The 19337-nt window shown below is 35.6% G+C and overlaps 2 protein-coding genes across 2 annotated transcripts; one reads left to right on the forward strand and one right to left on the reverse strand.

Moving 5' to 3' along the window:
* Positions 1-3320: 3320 nt before the first annotated feature.
* On the reverse strand, positions 3321-10991 carry LOC131956848 (protein unc-93 homolog A-like). The gene is made up of 4 exons (XM_059321459.1): positions 10713-10991; positions 9133-9327; positions 6716-7372; positions 3321-3866 (listed from the first exon to the last, which is right to left on the reverse strand). The coding sequence occupies exons 1-4, from the start codon at positions 10897-10899 to the stop codon at positions 3331-3333; spliced, it is 1575 nt and encodes a 524-aa protein (XP_059177442.1). The 5' UTR covers positions 10900-10991; the 3' UTR covers positions 3321-3330.
* Positions 10992-11462: 471 nt separating this feature from the next.
* LOC131956843 (uncharacterized) lies at positions 11463-14699 on the forward strand. Its single transcript, XM_059321452.1, has 3 exons — positions 11463-11625; positions 12299-12747; positions 14352-14699. Exons 2-3 carry the CDS (start codon positions 12385-12387, stop codon positions 14697-14699), a joined length of 711 nt encoding a protein of 236 aa, XP_059177435.1. The 5' UTR covers positions 11463-11625; positions 12299-12384.
* Positions 14700-19337: the final 4638 nt, after the last annotated feature.

The raw sequence follows: 19337 nt of genomic DNA on the forward strand, positions 1-19337 counted from the left end.
CCCCCACCCCCCTCCGAAGAGATGCCTGAAAAAAACACTGACTCTCAGAGAAAAAAGATGCCTTAGACAAAATATCTTAAATGATCTCAGTCAAAATATCTATACGACTATTATCTGTCTCTTAGTAGATTCCGTGGTCGGTTCTGAAAACATCAGTGAATACAACCCAGCTGGATAAGTAATGGTCCTATCTTAGACTTAAATTAGACATAGCTGCATTTTCATCACATACGAATTAATTTGGAAAGAACGAAATCGCTGCATTAAGTAGTTCACATATAAGTTACATAATTTGCCAAAGAGATTGTTACGAAATATAAGCTCATAACAACATATAAGCCCATTTGCGTAAGATCTGTCTTCGACAGTTTTTGTTGTTGTTGTGTGGCAGTGGCGTAGCGACCATTCCCTGCGCCCGGGGACAAACTTTCAATTTAGCGCCCCCCTCGGGAGCAAATTTTCAACACCCCTCTCAAACTTTCGATTTGCACCCCCCTCAAACTTTCGATTTGCACCCCCCCCCCCCTCAAACTGCAAAAATGCAGCTAAAATGACATTTTAATTTGTTTTTACAACCCATTTTGGCGCCCCCTAAGGTCTGCGCCCGGGGACATATGACCCCCTGCCCCCCCATCTCTACGCCTCTGTTGTGTGGTCACCACCCACCCACCAAACCAAACACCAAACACAACACTGCGTTCACTGATTTTGTTGATAATTCTTTTTATATAAATACGGAATGTAAACGACTTATACGATTACACATAAAGTGAGTACTTTAGCTTATTAGGAAACTTCTTACCATGTCAGGAAAAAGTCTTGACCCAGTGTGTACAAGATACAGTTAAGAAAACACTAAAAATAAAACGATGTTTATACATTATTGAAAAAACGATTGTGAGGGGAAATAAACATCGATTGTAAGATGTGTACAAGCGCATATTAATTTAGTGCATTTACCTCCCTTGTCAGTAACAAAATAAAAAAAATAATAAACAAAAAACAAACAAAAAAACACCACACTACTAATGAAACGATGCGTAAATTTACCAAATATTGATTCTGAAGGGGGAGATAAGCATGGACAGTCAGATGGGTACTAGCACATATTAATTTAGTCGAGTTACCTCTCTTGTCCGTAACAAGTCTCCACCTAGCCATCTCTTGTCTAAAGTGACGTCTCTATAGTACATTAACCCACATCACTGCCGCATAGTTTAGTTATTCTTTACTTTACGGTAAGTAAAGTTCCCCTTACAGCCCTAGCAATCTTTTAGGCAGAGGGAGTAGAATTCATGTATTTTTTTTTTTATCTTCGCATTGGCCGCCTTTACATTCCAAACCGACCCCCCCCCCCCAAGGAAAAAATATATAGAAAATATATCCTTTTACTAGTACCGCACCCTTTCCTTCCGGAAAATTTTGCCCCCCCCCACCCTTGAAAGTTTCAAGAGCGCCCCCCTCCCCCCATAAAAAAAAATTCTGAAAGAAACACTGTTTGTGTTTTAAGGCAAAAACTAACTAGTTGCCAATTTCGCTCGCACGTTTCGACACATAAGCACGACAGAGGAAGCAAGTTAAATGAAAGCTTGTAAATAAAGAAAGTTGTTAGGTATACACAAGGTATACACACAAACACCAATGCCATATTAATTATCTATAAATACCTATAACAATGTAGCACTTTAGACATCAAAGTACACAAACCACAAACAGACACATTTGTTGAATATGTAAATAATATACACATAGTCAGTGGCGTAGCGAGGTCGGGTGTCACCCGGTGCGGCACTTAATGGTGTCACCCTTCAGAGGCGTAGCGACCCTTCCCGGGGACCAACTTTCAATTTTCGATTTACACACCCTCAAACTTTCGATTTGCACACCCCCACCCCCCTCAAACTTTCGATTTGCACCCCCCCCCCCCTCAAACTTTCGATTTGCACCCCCTCAAACTTTTGATTTGCACCTCTTAAAAGACTATTTAACACTAAGTAATCACTTAATTAAGTGGAATTATCATTTTTCCCTAAATATTTTGCTATTTTTTGCCTTGGTGTCACCCCCCTAAATGGTGTCACCCGGTGCGATCCGCACCCCACCCCCCCTCGCTACGCCACTGCACATAGTGTGTCACAGAGGTTAATTTACTTCAATAGATAACATGTCGATTATGGAGTGATGTGATAACCTATACTCAACAGATACACATTTTATCACAGAACAAGCCGCTATGTCTCTTTCATTTGTGTCCATTGCGTATACAATAATATAAGGGTAAGAAATAATGACTTGTAGATCACGAAAAGCCTTATGACATACTATTTCAAACCAGACGGCCCAAGCGTAGATGAAGTAGAGTTTAAGTGTTTATATGACCTTGTTATGTGTTGTATAGTGTGCGGCCTGCACCAAATGTGGACTTGGACGCCTGAATGAACGGGAGTAGGGAACGCCAGAATTATTTTGATTAAATACATCCCTTAATACCCATTGGCATCATTAGAGGACGGGGGGCATCATTCGATGGCAAGAAAGACTAACACAAAAAATAAAAATTAATATAAATTTAAATGTTTATGTCATATTTTGCTTGTTTGTTCTTGCTGCCAATCGATCGATTTTATTAAATGCTTATTTACTACCTGAGTGTGAAAAATGGGAAGGGGGTGTAATATCATTAACGTATGCCCTTACAGCTAATCTACTTGCAGGGGCGGTAGGGATGAGGAATGTACAGAAATTGAGTTCTAGTAGGCTCTCGAACGATATACTACCAGATTTACTACTAACATCTATTCATGTACTGTATCGAACCAAGTCTTACCAAGGACACTTTGTGGGGTATCAACCAGCTTCTCGTACTCACAGCAGTGGCGTAGCTAGGGGAGGGCGGGTGGGGCGGCCGCCCCGTGAGTCGACCCCAAGGGGGTGCCAAAACGGGTTAAAAATTAATTTAAAAGTTCTTTTAAGCTGTAGTATAGAATTATACACAGTCAAAGGAGGGGAACTTTTTCATAGAGAGGAATAACTATATATAAAAATGGGAGGATTGTCCACCCCGGGCGCCGGAATATGTCGCTACGCCTCTGCCTCACAGCGCAAAAGAATACACTGAAGTGCTACGAAAATCAGTTCATGTAACATACTCATTCAAGTAATATTTCACTCCCATTGCCTGTTTATCTTTAAGTTTTTGTTTTCAAGATCGCAAAAAAATAATTAACACTTTTCTACTTTTACACATATAGTTATGTGGAAAGGCGTGGAGGTAGTCAAGGGAAGGGGAATACAGCTGTAATGGTAAAGGAAAACCCTAATGACGCCACATTATGATTTAACATCTTTAATCAATGGCTCTTTGTCTTTCTGATCATCTGAATGTTTACGTTTTCGAGTTATAATCTCTAAAATAATGTATCCAACCAATCCGACGCTGTACAGCGCTATAACTACATACACGCGATAGTTAAAACAAGTAAATGTTGAAATAACCAATGAAGCTGAAAAGGCAATACTTTTTGCCATAATAAACGTTGCAGTCGCTGAAGTCAAATTTTCTTCAACGAGAACCGTAAAATAGGAGTTAAGTTGTGGTTGAGATATTCCTTCTGTAAGTCCAGCAACTGTTGCAATAGCAAACAGAATAAGCTTTGATCCATTATGGCCTGGGTTCCAGAAGAGCATTAAAAAAAGAAGGCCCATGTCCAGTAGAATGAAAGTTAAAAATAGAAAAATCCTGCCCAAGTAGCGAGCCAGATAGTTGGCAAGGGCTGAAAATATAGCGGTGGATGTTCCGTAGGCCATCATGACAAATCCTACCCACTCTACTCCCAGGCTGCAGGTGATGAAGTATTCTGTGAATCCTAAAGAAATAGAGAATTTATACATTGTTACCTTTCTTTAGATAGACAGAACAGAGGCGTATCCAGGTTTTCGTTTTAGGGGGAGCGAAAAGAGCAAAAAAGGCGCCGAATTTTTAACACGTTCTATATACGGGTATTATATATATATATATATATATATATATATATATATATATATATATATATATATATATATATATATATATATATATATATATAATTACTAGCTGTATATCATTACTGCGCTATGATGTAAAGTAAATTGAAAGTAGCACTCTGAAGAAATAAGAAAAAACACACAATGTAGGCCGACAAAACAAAAAATTGTATCAATCTAAACAAAAAAAAATATACACAGACTACAACCAAAATCAATGAACGTAACACAATCTATTTTGTAATTCTTGTAAAAAAAATTCTTACATAATGATTCCTGGGAAATTATTTAAGACTAGTGAAATAGGGGACATAATCACTCTCTTAATATAAATATGTATATATCTACACATTTAATTATAAATGTCAAAACAAATAAATAATTACTTTAGAATATAATGAAATTGTTTAACACTATTTGTGTTTACAAATGTTTTTGTCTATAATCATAATTTAATATATCGTCATCATAAATGCTAAAGTATTACAGCATAATGAAAGTTCTTAAAATCAGAGTTGGTATAAAAACCACGCTTTTCGACTTACAAGGAAAACATTCGGAATAACAGCCTACATTTAACTAAATACCGTTCTTTTTAGTTCAGATCATATATATTTAATTAACTACTGCTCCTTTGTGTTCTTTACAGATCATTTTTTAACATAGTGATAGGTATGGGTTAGATCACTGTATTGATCACACACCTTTTTTCTGGTAATTGCAAAAACAATATTCACAGAGTTTTACGTTTAAAAAGCTAATTTTCTGGCGACATGGTACTTTGGTACATCATTACACGTTTTTCTACATGTACTTAACAGATCAGTTCGGGGTGGTTTGGGGGGAGGGGATGGGTTCAATTTCATTCACCACTGTCCGGTCACTTTAGGTCAATTATCCAACCCAGTGTATACCATGGTGTGACATTAATGTCGCTCTACACAATTGTGGTGGTGAGGTGTGTGGCGGGGGGGGGGGGGGGGGAAGGGATAACTAACTCAGAGTGAAAATAGCGTCAGTTCTTAGATGACTGTTCTAAACATACATATATATTACTCACATATATATATATTACAGAAATAGATTTAAATAAGTAGCAGTGGTATTATGACAATATTTTTTTTACAGAGGGGTCCATGGGGGAGGGGGTTGTAACTGTTTCATATAATTTGTAATCGTAATCATTATCGCCCAAACTGTAAGAATACTACTACTTCATCGTGATGACGTTGTTGACCTTGTCAAAATTTCCCCACCGCTACGCATTTCGCCCATAAGTAAATTTAAATAGAGGTGCCACATCAGTTGTTTTTGTTTCTGTATTGTAATCTTTTTAAAAATTAATCACACGATTCAAACTGTATATATAAAGTAATTATGTGTGAAGTTTTATGTTTAACATTTTCTAATTCAATTATTCGAAAGCAAATACATTATCCAGTCGCCTTAAACTTAACACCCATCTTGCCAAGTGGTACTACCCGTAGAGGTTTTTTAAACATTTAAATGCATCGTAATTCTTATTTTTAGAATGGCAAACTGATGCAGCTGTTAATACGTGTTGTAAACGTAAACACTACTAGACTATTGCAATAATGCTTAATTGCTGCATGAAAAGAAATCTTGTGATTTACATAGATGTGCCGACCAAAAATATTTTTTAACAAATATCATTGTTTAAAACTTTGAGTTTAAAAAGTTTCCAAAAAGGCGCCACTTTGCTGAAAATGGCCAGAGGGGGAGCGGCCGCTCCCCCTGCTCCCCCCTGCGTACGCTACTGAGACAGAACTACGTTTATAACTGAACCATATGTTTCATTCTTTTATAAACAGCTTAGTAGCTTTATATGGTAATGATTTTACTCAATTAATTCGATTAGTTTTTAGAATGAACTACCATCGTAAGTAAATGCTTCACATATTCTATTATATAAAATAAAAATAAAAATACAAAATTTGAATAATTAAATAACTAAAAACGTTATAAAAAACTTGCTTTAAAATTTTTGTTATAATAATCAAAAGAGCAAAATGATTTTAGAAAAAAAAAATTAATATTGTACCAGGATTATTTATTGTTTAGCTAGTTAAATAGTTGGAGTGTGCACTTTAAAATGCAATTTACTATACTTTTGTATGTACATGCTAGAGAAACGCCAGTGTTTTACTACGTTCAGTAACTAAGTTTACAATTTCTTAAAGCTTATTCAAATTTCACCAAAAATCCAATTAACTTGTGTAACACAATCTCCCTTATCATTGGTTATTTTACCCTTTTTAATCTTTATATAGCATTCTTAAATTTAAAAAGTGTTGAACTTGTAATTCAATTTTAGACTATTGCATTGTCATCAAAGATTTAGAAGGAACTATCTTATGTACCAAGTCAAAACAAATAAGTTGGTTCGATGTGGATGAAGAAAGGGATAGCAGAATTCCACCAGGAAGCAACGGAAATTGAGAAAAGAAACTATCCTGCTGAACATCCGTTTAACCCTCAATTTCACTGCAACTACACATAATCATACATTAATATATAACAATTTAAAAAAAATCTATTGTTTACACATTATTTTAAAAAAGTTACTGAAGATTACTTTTTAAGATAAGTTAAATAAGCATATATAATCCTTGAAAAAAAAAGTAAGGACATATACATTAGATATTTATTATACAATACACTTTCTCCATACCTGTTAACATAATCATGAGCATCATCGACTGTGCCATCAGGACAGGTAAAAACAGATCAACCTTGACATTAGCCAAAACCTTGTAGCAGCTGGCAATTTCCTGGCAAACTGACCTGGCCACTGCAGGCTGGGGCGGGGTGAAGCGCGGTAAAAATATTAACGTAACCAAGAAACCAATGACAACAAATCCCAGGAAGACCCCAAACAGCATGTAGAGCGTCTCCTGACTTGGGTGTTGTATGAAGTTGCTTGCAGTAGAATTAACAAAGCAAATCTCTGCTCCACAATGCTCCGATTTCGTGTTATTTGACCGAACATCTGCGTTTGAATACAGCACTAACGATGACACCATATTGCCTGCGATTTGTGTGACTCCAAAGAAAGCAAAATAAACACCGAAAAAAATACTGAGGATTTGGTGCCGCTTTTCTTGTGCGTAGTTTTTAATTTGTATGTAGCTGTCGCTCGCGGCATTGATGTAAAGATTTCTTGTGGTTCCTATAAAAACGGAAGATGCACCACTTAAGATACTGGCTGGGATAAGGGTGTAAAATCTGGGATAAAAGTTGGCACCTACAAAAATACTACGGCATATCCAGGTTAGTAAGAGCAGGTTCTTGCATCCGAATTTTCTCACGGCACTCGTAACTAAGGGCACTGGCAAGAACAAAAAAGAATAGCTCTTTAACAAGTTTTAAATAAATCATTCAATAATTTAACAGAGATGTATAGCTTTGATACACTACACATATTTGAAATTTAGACAACCTAACTTAAATGGTGCTCAAATTATCGTGTATTCGAACACACACACACACACACGATAGACAGACAGATAGACGCACAGACAAGATTGGAAAACTAAGTTTTTAGCACAATTACAAAACTTCTTCTCAGATTACTATACGAAACAGTAAAAAAAGCGGTTTTGAATGTTTGACTAACATGACTTTAAAAAAGTTTTTGTTTGAATGATTTTCTTTTAAATATAAAAATGCATTTACACAATCTTGGGTGTGACGCAGACTGTGTTGTGTGTTAGTTCTGGTAACAAGACAGAAACTTTGTTGTGCGTAAATTCTACTTTATCATCTTTTCCCGTTCGTGCAAAAGACACATATGACATCATGAAGTATAGTTCATCTGTTTCAGAGCCCTAGTTAGGTACCCATCAGAGATGGTTGGATTCGGTCTCTGGATTTTCGGGTTAGCAGTCTAGCTCTCTACGGCTAGGCCACGCCGTCCCATAAAACTTGTTGTATAAAGGCGTGCTATTGTATGCTAGTTCTACTTACCAGAAAGAAAAGTTGTATAAAGGCGTGCTATTGTATGCTAGTTCTACTTACCAGAAAGAAAAGTTGTATAAAGGCCGGCTATTGTATGCTAGTTCTACTTACCAGAAAGAAAAGTTGTATAAAGGCCGGCTATTGTATGCTAGTTCTACTTACCAGAAAGAAAAGTTGTATAAAGGCCGGCTATTGTATGCTAGTTCTACTTACCAGAAAGAAAAGTTGTATAAAGGCCGGCTATTGTATGCTAGTTCTACTTACCAGAAAGAAAAGTTGTATAAAGGCCGGCTATTGTGTGCTAGTTCTACTTACCAGAAAGAAAAGTTGTATAAAGGCCGGCTATTGTGTGCTAGTTCTACTTACCAGAAAGAAAAGTTGTATAAAGGCCGGCTATTGTGTGCTAGTTCTACTTACCAGAAAGAAAAGTTGTATAAAGGCCGGCTATTGTGTGCTAGTTCTACTTACCAGAAAGAAAAGTTGTATAAAGGCCGGCTATTGTGTGCTAGTTCTACTTACCAGAAAGAAAAGTTGTATAAAGGCCGGCTATTGTGTGCTAGTTCTACTTACCAGAAAGAAAAGTTGTATAAAGGCCGGCTATTGTGTGCTAGTTCTACTTACCAGAAAGAAAAGTTGTATATAGGCCGGCTATTGTGTGCTAGTTTTACTTACCAGAAAGAAAAGTTGTATAAAGGCCGGCTATTGTGTGCTAGTTTTACTTACCAGAAAGAAAAGTTGTATAAAGGCCGGCTATTGTGTGCTAGTTTTACTTACCAGAAAGAAAAGTTGTATAAAGGCCGGCTATTGTGTGCTAGTTCTACTTACCAGAAAGAAAAGTTGTATAAAGGCCGGCTATTGTATGCTAGTTCTACTTACCAGAAAGAAAAGTTGTATAAAGGCCGGCTATTGTATGCTAGTTCTACTTACCAGAAAGAAAAGTTGTATAAAGGCCGGCTATTGTGTGCTAGTTCTACTTACCAGAAAGAAAAGTTGTATAAAGGCCGGCTATTGTGTGTAAGCTCTACTTACCAGAAAGAAAACTTGTATAAAGACCGGCTATTGTGTGCTAGTTCTACTTACCAGAAAGAAAACTTGTATAAAGGCCAGCTATTGTGTGTAAGCTCTACTTACCAGAAAGAAAAGTTGCTGCATAAACGCAGGCCATGTTAATGAGCCCCAAATTGTCTTTCTCATAGACACTGCTCTGTAGACTTTGGATGCCGCTGTTTGCAGAGGAGATGAACAGAAAGGAGACGGAGAGTGCCATAAGTGTTTGTATGGGTGGTAGGTGGCTGTCTAATTGCTTAGGATCCAGCGATTGAGATTCTGGAAATACATATTTAAATAAATAAGGGGTCATCCATAAATGACGTCACGCTTTTTTGACGATTTTTACCTCCCCCCTCCCTTCCGTCACACATCGTCACAAAAAGCCAGACCCCCCCCCAAAATGACGTCACACCTCAGCCTACTACCCCTCTCAAAATTGCAGTTGAATTTTTCTTAAAACATCGATATTTTTCAAAAATCTTGTCTGAACTCTGTCAAAATAGAGTATTTTAATCAATTCCTATTGCAATTTATTAAAACAGTTTTCTAAAACGCGAAATATCGTCTAAAATTAGTTTTCTAACATTGCTTTTTTAAAAGGCAAAAGTGTGACGTCGCACCATCTGAACCCCCTCTCCCCCTCGTCACACACCGTCACAAAATTACGGATCCCCCCCCCCCTTCCGAGTGTGACGTCATTTATGGACGATCCCTAAATGAAAAAAATGGTAGTTTTTATTTGCCTAAAATACAACTGAATAGCTTTAATGATAGTTTTAATACCAGGAAATGAAACCTCTACCTGACCTTATATTGAATGAAAATGTCAAATTAATGTTGAAAATCTGCACACTGACATTTTGGCATAGCTGATCCTAAATAAACTGACACTTAAATTTTGTTTTCGTGGCCAATACATTCTTTGTGACTTCCAAAGTTTATATCAAAATAAATCTAAATATAAACAAAACAGACTATTGCAATTTAAAATGTAATTTTTTTCAAAAAAAAGTTTGCAAGACAACTAACGTTAACAAATAAAAAAATAAATTAATTAATTAAATTAAGTTAAAATCAAAGACATTATGTAAACTAAACACAAACACTACCGAGAGAAAATGTAAACAAAACACAAACGATGCTAATATTTTTTTAGTGTTCCACATGAGGAGTTTTACCTTTAGTTACAAGTACTTGTCATTCAAAATATATTTCACACATTTTTGCCACTTTTAATAATTAAATTTAGACTTAAAATTAAAAATCCATATTTTAGATAGCGCAATTTTAAAAGCAAGATTAATTTTAAAACTCCCCATTTTGATATTTAAAGATCTAATTTCCAGATGTCGATTCTTTAAACTAGTAACAGCTTGGCACTAGTGCTCACCTTTATTTGGCTATGTTACAATAGTTAAAAGAACTATTTATTATGTTATTCACAAAAAACTGATCATGCTTTGCCATAACTAGCTTTGGGTATAGGAATGGATCAATCTGTAATACTATATTTATCTCAACGCTATATTGATTTATTTAGTAGGCCCTATAGAAATAAAGGTAAACAAAAATCACCATCCTCTCCTAGCTATGCTGAAATGTATAGCTACCCCTAAAAAAATTAAAGTTTTATTAAAAATATTTGTTGACAAGAGCAGTACCTGTTATAACATGAGAATCACTGGCCTGGATACTTGTGCTCGGCTGGTCCCTTTCACTGACACTCCCGTACTGGATTTGCCTCCCTTGTTGTCCAGCTGACACTACAGTACTCTCCCCTTGTGTCACCAAGACAGCGTTGTGTGTCACATCTCCAATCCTCTGTTCATCCCCTGCATCATCCATCATTATACGAAATAAACAATTTACTTAAAAAAAAAAACTTAGTAGTTAGTGATTTCGGCTGTTAGTAAAGTAAATAAAATGATTGTCATGGCCAAGCCGAACATGCACACCGTCTTAGATAACGAGCCGTGTTCATGAATTTTTAATGTCATGTTATCGTATTAGATGGTCTTGGTTCGTTATCTAACAGATTACACCTGCGTATTCTAACTAAAATACTTTCTTTTTTATGTGCACTTATTTTTAAGTGTATTTTTGTTAAATCACTTCTTGTTTATATGTGCTCTTACTTTTCTAACATATACACCAGAGTATTCTTGTTAAAACACTTCTTGTCTGTACATTAAATCACTTTTATGACTGTTTTTATATATGTTTTTTTTTAAAAAAAATAAGTCTAGACAATCTACAAAATAAATAGGTAAACAAAATGTTGGTCCATATTTGGCCCTATCTGATATAATATCATAGGCAATAAGTGCCTAAATTTTCACATGGGCACAGATTAAGGGAGCAGCCCAAAACCGAGTCCGCTGGAAATGTGCGGTTGCAGCCCTTTGCTCCCCAGGGGCCACAAAGGAAATGTGATGATGATGATGATGATAGTATATTATCATAGGCAATAAGGGCCTACATTTTCCACTAATGACAGTTGGGGACTCGTCAAAAGTTGACTTCATTCACATAGGCGGAAATGATTCAGACTTCATTCACCAAAGACAAGGTAAGGTAAGATGTGGTGCCACATAAAACGAGGAATGTAGCATTAGGTTCTTTATATTTGTATTTTCTTTAAAATAATTTTTAAAATACTTATTTTCATTAGAATTAGAGTTTTTTTTTTTAGAGAGGGGCAGGGAGAGTGCCTGGTTTACGTATAAGCTAAACAGTCTATAGGCACGGAATTTGTCGGAACTATGTAACGACACTACATAAAGTGTGTGAAATAGCCTACTGCGATAAACCCAATCTTTTGATTTCCGATATTACATCTATATTTCTGCCATCAAGGCTGGCTGTTGCTGATATAAATAAAGATTTCACCCGGAGAAAAGATTTTCCAATAAATCTAAAAGCCATTGTTATTAATGCTCGATTTATTTCCCTTTTATGGATGGTTCAATATGAGTTCCATGCTATAGCTTTTACGGACTGGGATAAAATCGAATGGTTCGTTGTTACTAAGGTTTTTTTTAATTTTTAGATTTGTTTATAAACAGCTTAACTTTGTGAGTGTGCTTAGTCGACTAGAAAGAACTCTAAGGACTGGCATTATTTTTTTTCACCCAAAACTACAGCCATGTAAATAAATTAATGAATTTATTTTAATTTGAAGATAAAAAACTTTAAAATTATTTTTGTAAAAAAAATATATGCTCTAAGATTTGTTTCAAAATCATAGGTATAAAAACATTTCGATGTTTATCAGTGTGAAAATTATAAAGAACAAACTTGTTTGAATAATATAATGAGTAATATTCTCATTCAATGATGGCCAGAAACGTTGCTGTTAAAGTCTTGATGCTTCAGTTGTTTTACCTGACAACTCGTTCCATTTCTGGTGGATTAATCTCGCGTTATAACGTTCACACGGGACAATGTGAGACTTTCGAATCTTCTCGATCATTACTGGAATGTACAGCCCGTTGTTCGTCTAATTCGAACTGCTCTGCTTCAAGTTACGAATCCCGACAATGTTTTACGTGTCCTATGAATGCGAGCATGGAGCTACAGTTTGGTAACGGGAGTTTCTACTGGCCCAGAGAGCGTAAGGAGACCGGTGTGGTCATAACTACCTATGCTGCCAAGTTCACTTTAGATGGGTTGAGTGGTCTAAAGGCAGGTACTTGGGTGAGTGTCAATAGATCAGTGTTAGACTTTAGATGGGTTGAGTGGTCTAAAGGCAGGTACTTGGGTGAGTCACATGTAACTGTCATATATATGTCAATGTTAAAGGGAAGGGATGGCATTTAATATGATTTTTAAGTGAGTAAAGTTCCCTTTTCAAACCTGACGGTCCATTGGGTAAGTGAAGTAGAGTTCACCTGTTTCTGTGACTTCGGTATATGCAGGGATAGTGTGGCCAGCACTACGCCCAGCCGCCTTTATGTAAGTCAAGTACCCCATCAGCGTTGTGTGGACGTATGGACTTCCTAAACTGACTTGAACCCGGATTTGAACTCGGTACTTTACGGTCAGTAGTCTAGCGCTCTAGGCCACGCCATCCCATACCTAGCATGATTACCACTAGTGGTTCGTGTTGATATGGTCAGGTTGATAAAGAAGATTCATTGCAGAGCTGTCCATACACACGAACCGTGGGCCATATTGTGGCCAATGAAGAAATCACATGCAATATGCGAAGTCATACATTCTATTAGAAAAATAAAACCCAACCAAATAAGGTATAAAGTTAACATGTATATAAAATTGACTGTCGAAAAACATATTGGTATTTGATGGCTAGTTGATACAGTTTTTGTGTGTTATTAAATGTATTTTCATCAGCTATACGAGAGAACAGTGTTTTGCTGCGATGCACAACCCTGTGCAGTGTTCAGATATGTACAGTAATAGGATGTGTTACCCTAAGACCATCTTTATGCTCAGGACAAATCAATGTGTATATTGAATACAGCTTGAATACAGCTTAGCTTAAGTTACTAAATAAACTAAGCTATGTTAAAATGGCATATTTAAGCTGACACACTGAGAAGCCCATTGACTTCTCATTTTTATGGCAAAGGTCTCGTCTGTCTCGTGAAAACATAGTGTGGTTAGCATTACACACAGCCCCTTCCCCATAAGTACACATAACAGGACCTCACTGGGTTCACCCAGCTCTGATGGGTACCTGGCTCACGTTGGGTAAAGTACAGACGGCTGTGTTTAGTGCTGACCACATTATCGCTTCGTATGCCGAGGTCACAGAAACGGGTGAAAGTTAACTCACCTGCCCCAAAGACAGCCAGGTTCAAAAGGGTACATTACTAACTTACCTACTTACTTATTAAAAGATCAAAATGGGGTATTTTTAGGGACTAAAATAGACACTTTTCTGAAAAAAAAACCCCTCACTTTATCAATTGTCATTTCCCCGAAAGGACGTGTGTTCGAATAAAGGAATTCCCGAAAAAGTATTTTTATAATTTTCTATCTTTACCTTTTTGTTGAGCAATGATCCTATCGGGCAAATGGCCCAGAGGCACGACACGTTCAGGAAATTGTCGCATTAGGGTGTTCATTTTTTTGGGCAATTGTTGTTGACACGCACACACCACTACACCATTACACACTAACTCACACAACATTAATAGCATAACTGTTTGTGTATTAAGCACCTTTTAAAGATATACATTTTCCAATTCTTTAATCACATACACTGTTAAAATGTTTACTTAATTCTAGACCCAAAATACACGTTTTACCTTTTTCTTCAATTTTTCATGTTTTAGGTTTACTTACAGGCCTTCTACACCAGTTCAAATGGTTTCAGATTCCACTTCATTCAAACCACTGGCAGTACATTACTGGAGTTCAGAACCCGAGTATCCACTCTACCCTACGTGACTATGAACACCATGCTAAACGGTGTCTTTAAAAAGGAGATCAAGCTAAATTTTAACGTGACGTCTTTTGCAATAGGTCAACTATTTCATGTCCACTTTCTCGTCCGTAGTGACGCATTTCTAATTTACATCAATCATCAATTTGTCCAGAAATACGTCCACTTTTTCTCCCCATCCGGCATAACCTCCATCATTATTTATGATCCCATTCAAGTAATGGAAGTAAGTTTGTAGTGAAATATAATAAAATTTTAATGCTGTGAGATATTTTGTTCGAGATATTTTCTTCATGTTATTATAATATATATATATATATATATATATATATATATATATATATATATATATATATATATATATATATATATATATATATATATATATATATATATATATATATATATATATATATATATATATATATATATATATATATATATATATATATATATATGTAACTTGTGGAGTTACCAGGGACGATAAGAACGTATTACAGTCTGTCAACTTTGACATGACCAAGGCCAAACTGGGCTGACGCAACAGTGCAGGTGGTCTAATAATCGGATGGTACGACAGAGCTGCGCAATTAATATTCTGATGCAACGATTAGAATCGATTACGAATACGATTACGAATACGATTACGAATACGATTACGAATACGAGGAGATAAAATAGGAAGGAGACAGTTGAGAAGGGAGTATCAAGTAGGAGACTGAACTGTGTAGACGTGTGGTTAGTTGGGAGAATAGGAACGCGGGACACGTGCATTCTGATATGTGAGGACTAGTGAGGACAGTGGGGGTCAGTTGGTTCATTGTATTTTTGTGGAACATTGGTGCATTGTTATGTGGAGCATTTCTATTGATTCATGTAATAAAGAGATCAATGTAAACCTGCATTTCCGAGTATCTATATTGTGGTCGATGTTGTGTGCTGGTCAAAGGTAGCACGAGTAAATACACTCGGTAACATTTGGCTCTGTCAGCAGTGAAATCGGTAACATTTGGCACTACAAGCAAATAGACTCGGTAACATATATATCACATAAAAAGAGAGAGAGAGAGAGAGAAAGAAAGAAAGAAAGAAAAAAAAGAAAGAAAGGAAGAAAGAAAGAAAGAAAGAAAGAAAGAAAAGAAGGAGAAAGAAATAAAGAAAGAAAAAAAGAAAGAAAGAAGGAAAGAAAGAAAGAAAGAAAGAAAGAAAGAAAGAAAGAAAGAAAGAAAGAAAGAAAGAAAAGAAGGAGAAAGAAAGAAAGAAAGAAAGAAGGAAAGAAAGAAAGAAAGAAAGAAAGAAAGAAAGAAAGAAAGAATGAAAGAAAGAAAGAAAGAAAGAAAGAAAGAAAGAAAGAAAGAAAGAAAGAAAGAAAGAAAGAAAGAAAGAAAGAAAGAAAGAAAAAAAGAAAGATATATATATATATATATATATATATATCACATAAAAAGAGAGAGAGAAAGAGAGAAAGAAAGAAAAAAAGAAAGAAAGGAAGAAAAAAAGGAAGAAAGAAAGAAAGAAAGAAAGAAATATTCTATCATGTTACTATAAATATAGTCCACACAGTTTAGATGAATGTTATTTTTTACAATTTAATATAGGCCTACTCTTTAATCAATTTTAACACATTTCGATGTTCATTACAGAGGGCACATGGCTTTGATGCGCTAAAAAATATTATTTTTCATAGAGCTAGATCACTTTTTGCCATCACTTTATAAGATTTCACGTTTTCGCTATTGTAATCATTGTATAAAAAAACTGCAGATTTTTAAAGACTTAACCCTTAATTGAATGCCTGGAAAAGTATGCAGTTTTAATTGCAAAGAAACAGGTTTAATTTTTAAAATGAGATTATTATTGTTGATACTTTTCAGTTAATTATACAGGTGGGCTTAATAATTGTAAAAAAAAACGCGCATATCTTTAGCGTTTATATTGCATACGAAAATCTTGATCTTAAATTAAATATTTATGATATTTAATGTAACATAGTTTTGCTTCTTTAACATTCGTGTCTCATAACTTAACATGTCTGTAAGTGGCCCACAGAGCCTCCTCCCGAACCTTTATTACTAAGCATGTAGTAACATGACGTAATCAAAGCCATAAAACAGCATCAGAACAACATCACGCATACTTGCATTCCCCCATTTCAATAACAAAAACATTGCTAACATGTAAAAGCATCGTGTTGTGATCGTAAATCTAATCGATAACCGAAATTATTTATTGGGGTTTCATTTTCAAAGGGCTAAACAACCAGCCACTTCACCGCTAGACGAAACGGATATTTTACCCGATGTGTTTGGCCGAAATCCACATTTGGTCGATGAATGGCAACTCTAAAAAAGCAATCTCTTTCGACGAGGTACAGTTAGAGGCGTTGGTAAGGGGGCGTTAATATTTTGGAGTAGAACCCCACATAGACCCCCGATGGACCCCCAAAATAACAAAAGTTTCACGTTTTGATTATTTCAGTGTTGGATTTAAAAAAAACTGCCTATAAGAAAAGACAGCTTTAAATTGTCAGGTTATTTACATTGCTCATATATATATATATATATATATATATATATATATATATATATATATATATATATATATATATATATATATATAAATATATATATATATATAAATATATATATATATATATATATATATATATATATATATATATATATATTTATATATATATATATATATATATATATATATATATATATATATATATATATATATATATATATATATATATGTATATATATAAATTGATGGAAATATTAAAAAACTAAATAGAAAATGCTGTCTACGCCACTGGTTGCTGATGTTAACCATTGAAACAGTTTATACAATACATCCATTTGCTTAATGGTATTGACCCTTGTAGTGTTGCAATATTCGAACTCGGATACGTCGCTAGGTCAAATGTCACATGGTTCACAACCTAAGGGTGACATCCCCCCTCTCCTCTACTCCCGATCAAGCTGTATTTAGTTCTTCATCAAGACTCCTCCTCTAGGTCTGTCTTGGGTTATTTCTCTTTCCCATTTGTTGGGGGTTCCACTCAAGCACCTGACTTGTCAAATTTGAGAGAGCCTTTCGCAGGGTTTAAACAGACATAACTTTTAATTAATATGAATACAAAATTAACCCATTAATCATATCACAAATCATTCACATCAAATCAATACTAAAACGTATGTATTAGTATCGACATAAGGGAAGTTACTGCCAACTTGTAGAATTAATTTTACAAATCCTGTTTTAGTGGTGTCACTTGCACTCTACTACTACTACTACACCACACACACACGCGCACACACGCACACACACAAACACATTCACATTCGGTGGCTGTTGTATAATAATGTGCTTGATACGGAATATAACAGTCAGGTCCCAGTATCGAATGATATGTTGATTTGCAATTAATTCAATGTGGTGTCACCCCCCCCCCCATCCACTGCTGTGGACGGTGTATTACGTTCTTAACAGTACATGGTTTGTTATGTGAAAGTCGCAATTGGCGTCACTCCCCACCCCCTCCGCCTCCCCCCTCCTATTTAGTTTAATGGCGTTAATTTGTGCACGCATTATATTAATCCACCTATTTCTTTAAATGAGCGGAACAAAATTGTTTTCATAGTAAATTATTAAATGTGGTGTCACCCCCACTCCGGTCACTGATTGACGTTTCAGTCATTGAAAATACTCAACAAAACAGTTTAGAAACTGTATATTTTGCGAAATTTTTAGTTGACAGCCTTGAGCTGTTTACAGTCAATAGTAACGTTTATCTATAGTCGGTTAATAATACAGCTTGTTGTAGCCTATTTTAAAAATTTTATTACTATAGCAAATTTATGTCATGGCGTCACCCCACCCCCCTCGACCCCCCCCCCCCAACCCTTCTTCCTCTCAGGTCGGGCATTTGTCAATTTGCACTAAGCCTATTTATCTCTATTTTTTTATTAACTGAGCAGGAAAAAGCATTTCCACCCCCCCCCCCCCCCCCAATATATTTTGCCATATTTTTTTTAACAATGTTGTCACTTCCCTAAATGGCGTCACTCGATGTTGTCCACCCTCTCCATCCCTTCCCACGCCTCCGCCTATGAAGTAGGGTATTTGCTGTTAACATTATTTCGCTGTGGGGAATTAACAAATCCTGTTTATCAGATCAATAAACAGAGTTCAATACCAGAAAGCTGACACGCCAATCGAGAACTTCACTTGACGTCTTTTGTCGGGCATGTTCTTTGTTCTCGCTGGCCGCAAGGTGGTCTCCCATTGAGCTCTTGTTTGCACTAGAGTGGTCGTTCTTGTTATTTTGATAGATATTGTTACATTATTGTTTTTCTTTCACATATTTTATATATATATATATATATATATATATATATATATATATATATATATATATATATATATATATATATATATATATATATATATATATATATATATATATATATATATAACACACACACACACACACACACACACACACATATATATATATATATATATATATATATATATATATATATATATATATATATATATATATATATATATATATATATATATGTGTGGAGAAAACATTAAAGTAAAATTTCCTTTCGAACCTGACAGTCCATGGGGCAAGTGAAGTAGAGTTCACCTATTTCTGTGACCTCGGCATATGAAGGGATAGTGTGGCCAGCACTATGCCCAGCCGCCTTTACTTACCCTAACGTGAGTTAGGTACCCATCTGAGTTGGATGGACTCAGGGACGTTCTACAGACTTGAACCCGGATTCGAGACTTACGGGGTTTCAGTCATATGCGCTACCATTCAACCATGGCATTCCTAACTATTTTAAAATATTTA

The sequence above is a fragment of the Physella acuta genome, unplaced genomic scaffold, assembly GCF_028476545.2.
Source record: "Physella acuta isolate Inbredline_101_S28 unplaced genomic scaffold, ASM2847654v3 ptg001179l, whole genome shotgun sequence".
Lineage (NCBI taxonomy): Eukaryota > Metazoa > Mollusca > Gastropoda > Physidae > Physella > Physella acuta.

What these genes read in the sequence shown, in the direction of transcription:
- LOC131956848 (XM_059321459.1), bottom strand. Translation starts at nt 10,899, where the DNA reads ATGATGGATGATGCAGGGGATGAACAGAGGATTGGAGATGTGACACAC. An exon ending in TGATTCTCATGTTATAACAG is followed by an intron (nt 9,328 to 10,712) that starts GTACTGCTCTTG and finishes ATGTATTTCCAG; the next exon opens with AATCTCAATCGCTGGATCCT. An exon ending in TGCAGCAACTTTTCTTTCTG is followed by an intron (nt 7,373 to 9,132) that starts GTAAGTAGAGCT and finishes TGTTCTTGCCAG; the next exon opens with TGCCCTTAGTTACGAGTGCC.
- LOC131956843 (XM_059321452.1), top strand. Translation starts at nt 12,385, where the DNA reads ATGATGGCCAGAAACGTTGCTGTTAAAGTCTTGATGCTTCAGTTGTTT. An exon ending in GTCTAAAGGCAGGTACTTGG is followed by an intron (nt 12,748 to 14,351) that starts GTGAGTGTCAAT and finishes TTCATGTTTTAG; the next exon opens with GTTTACTTACAGGCCTTCTA.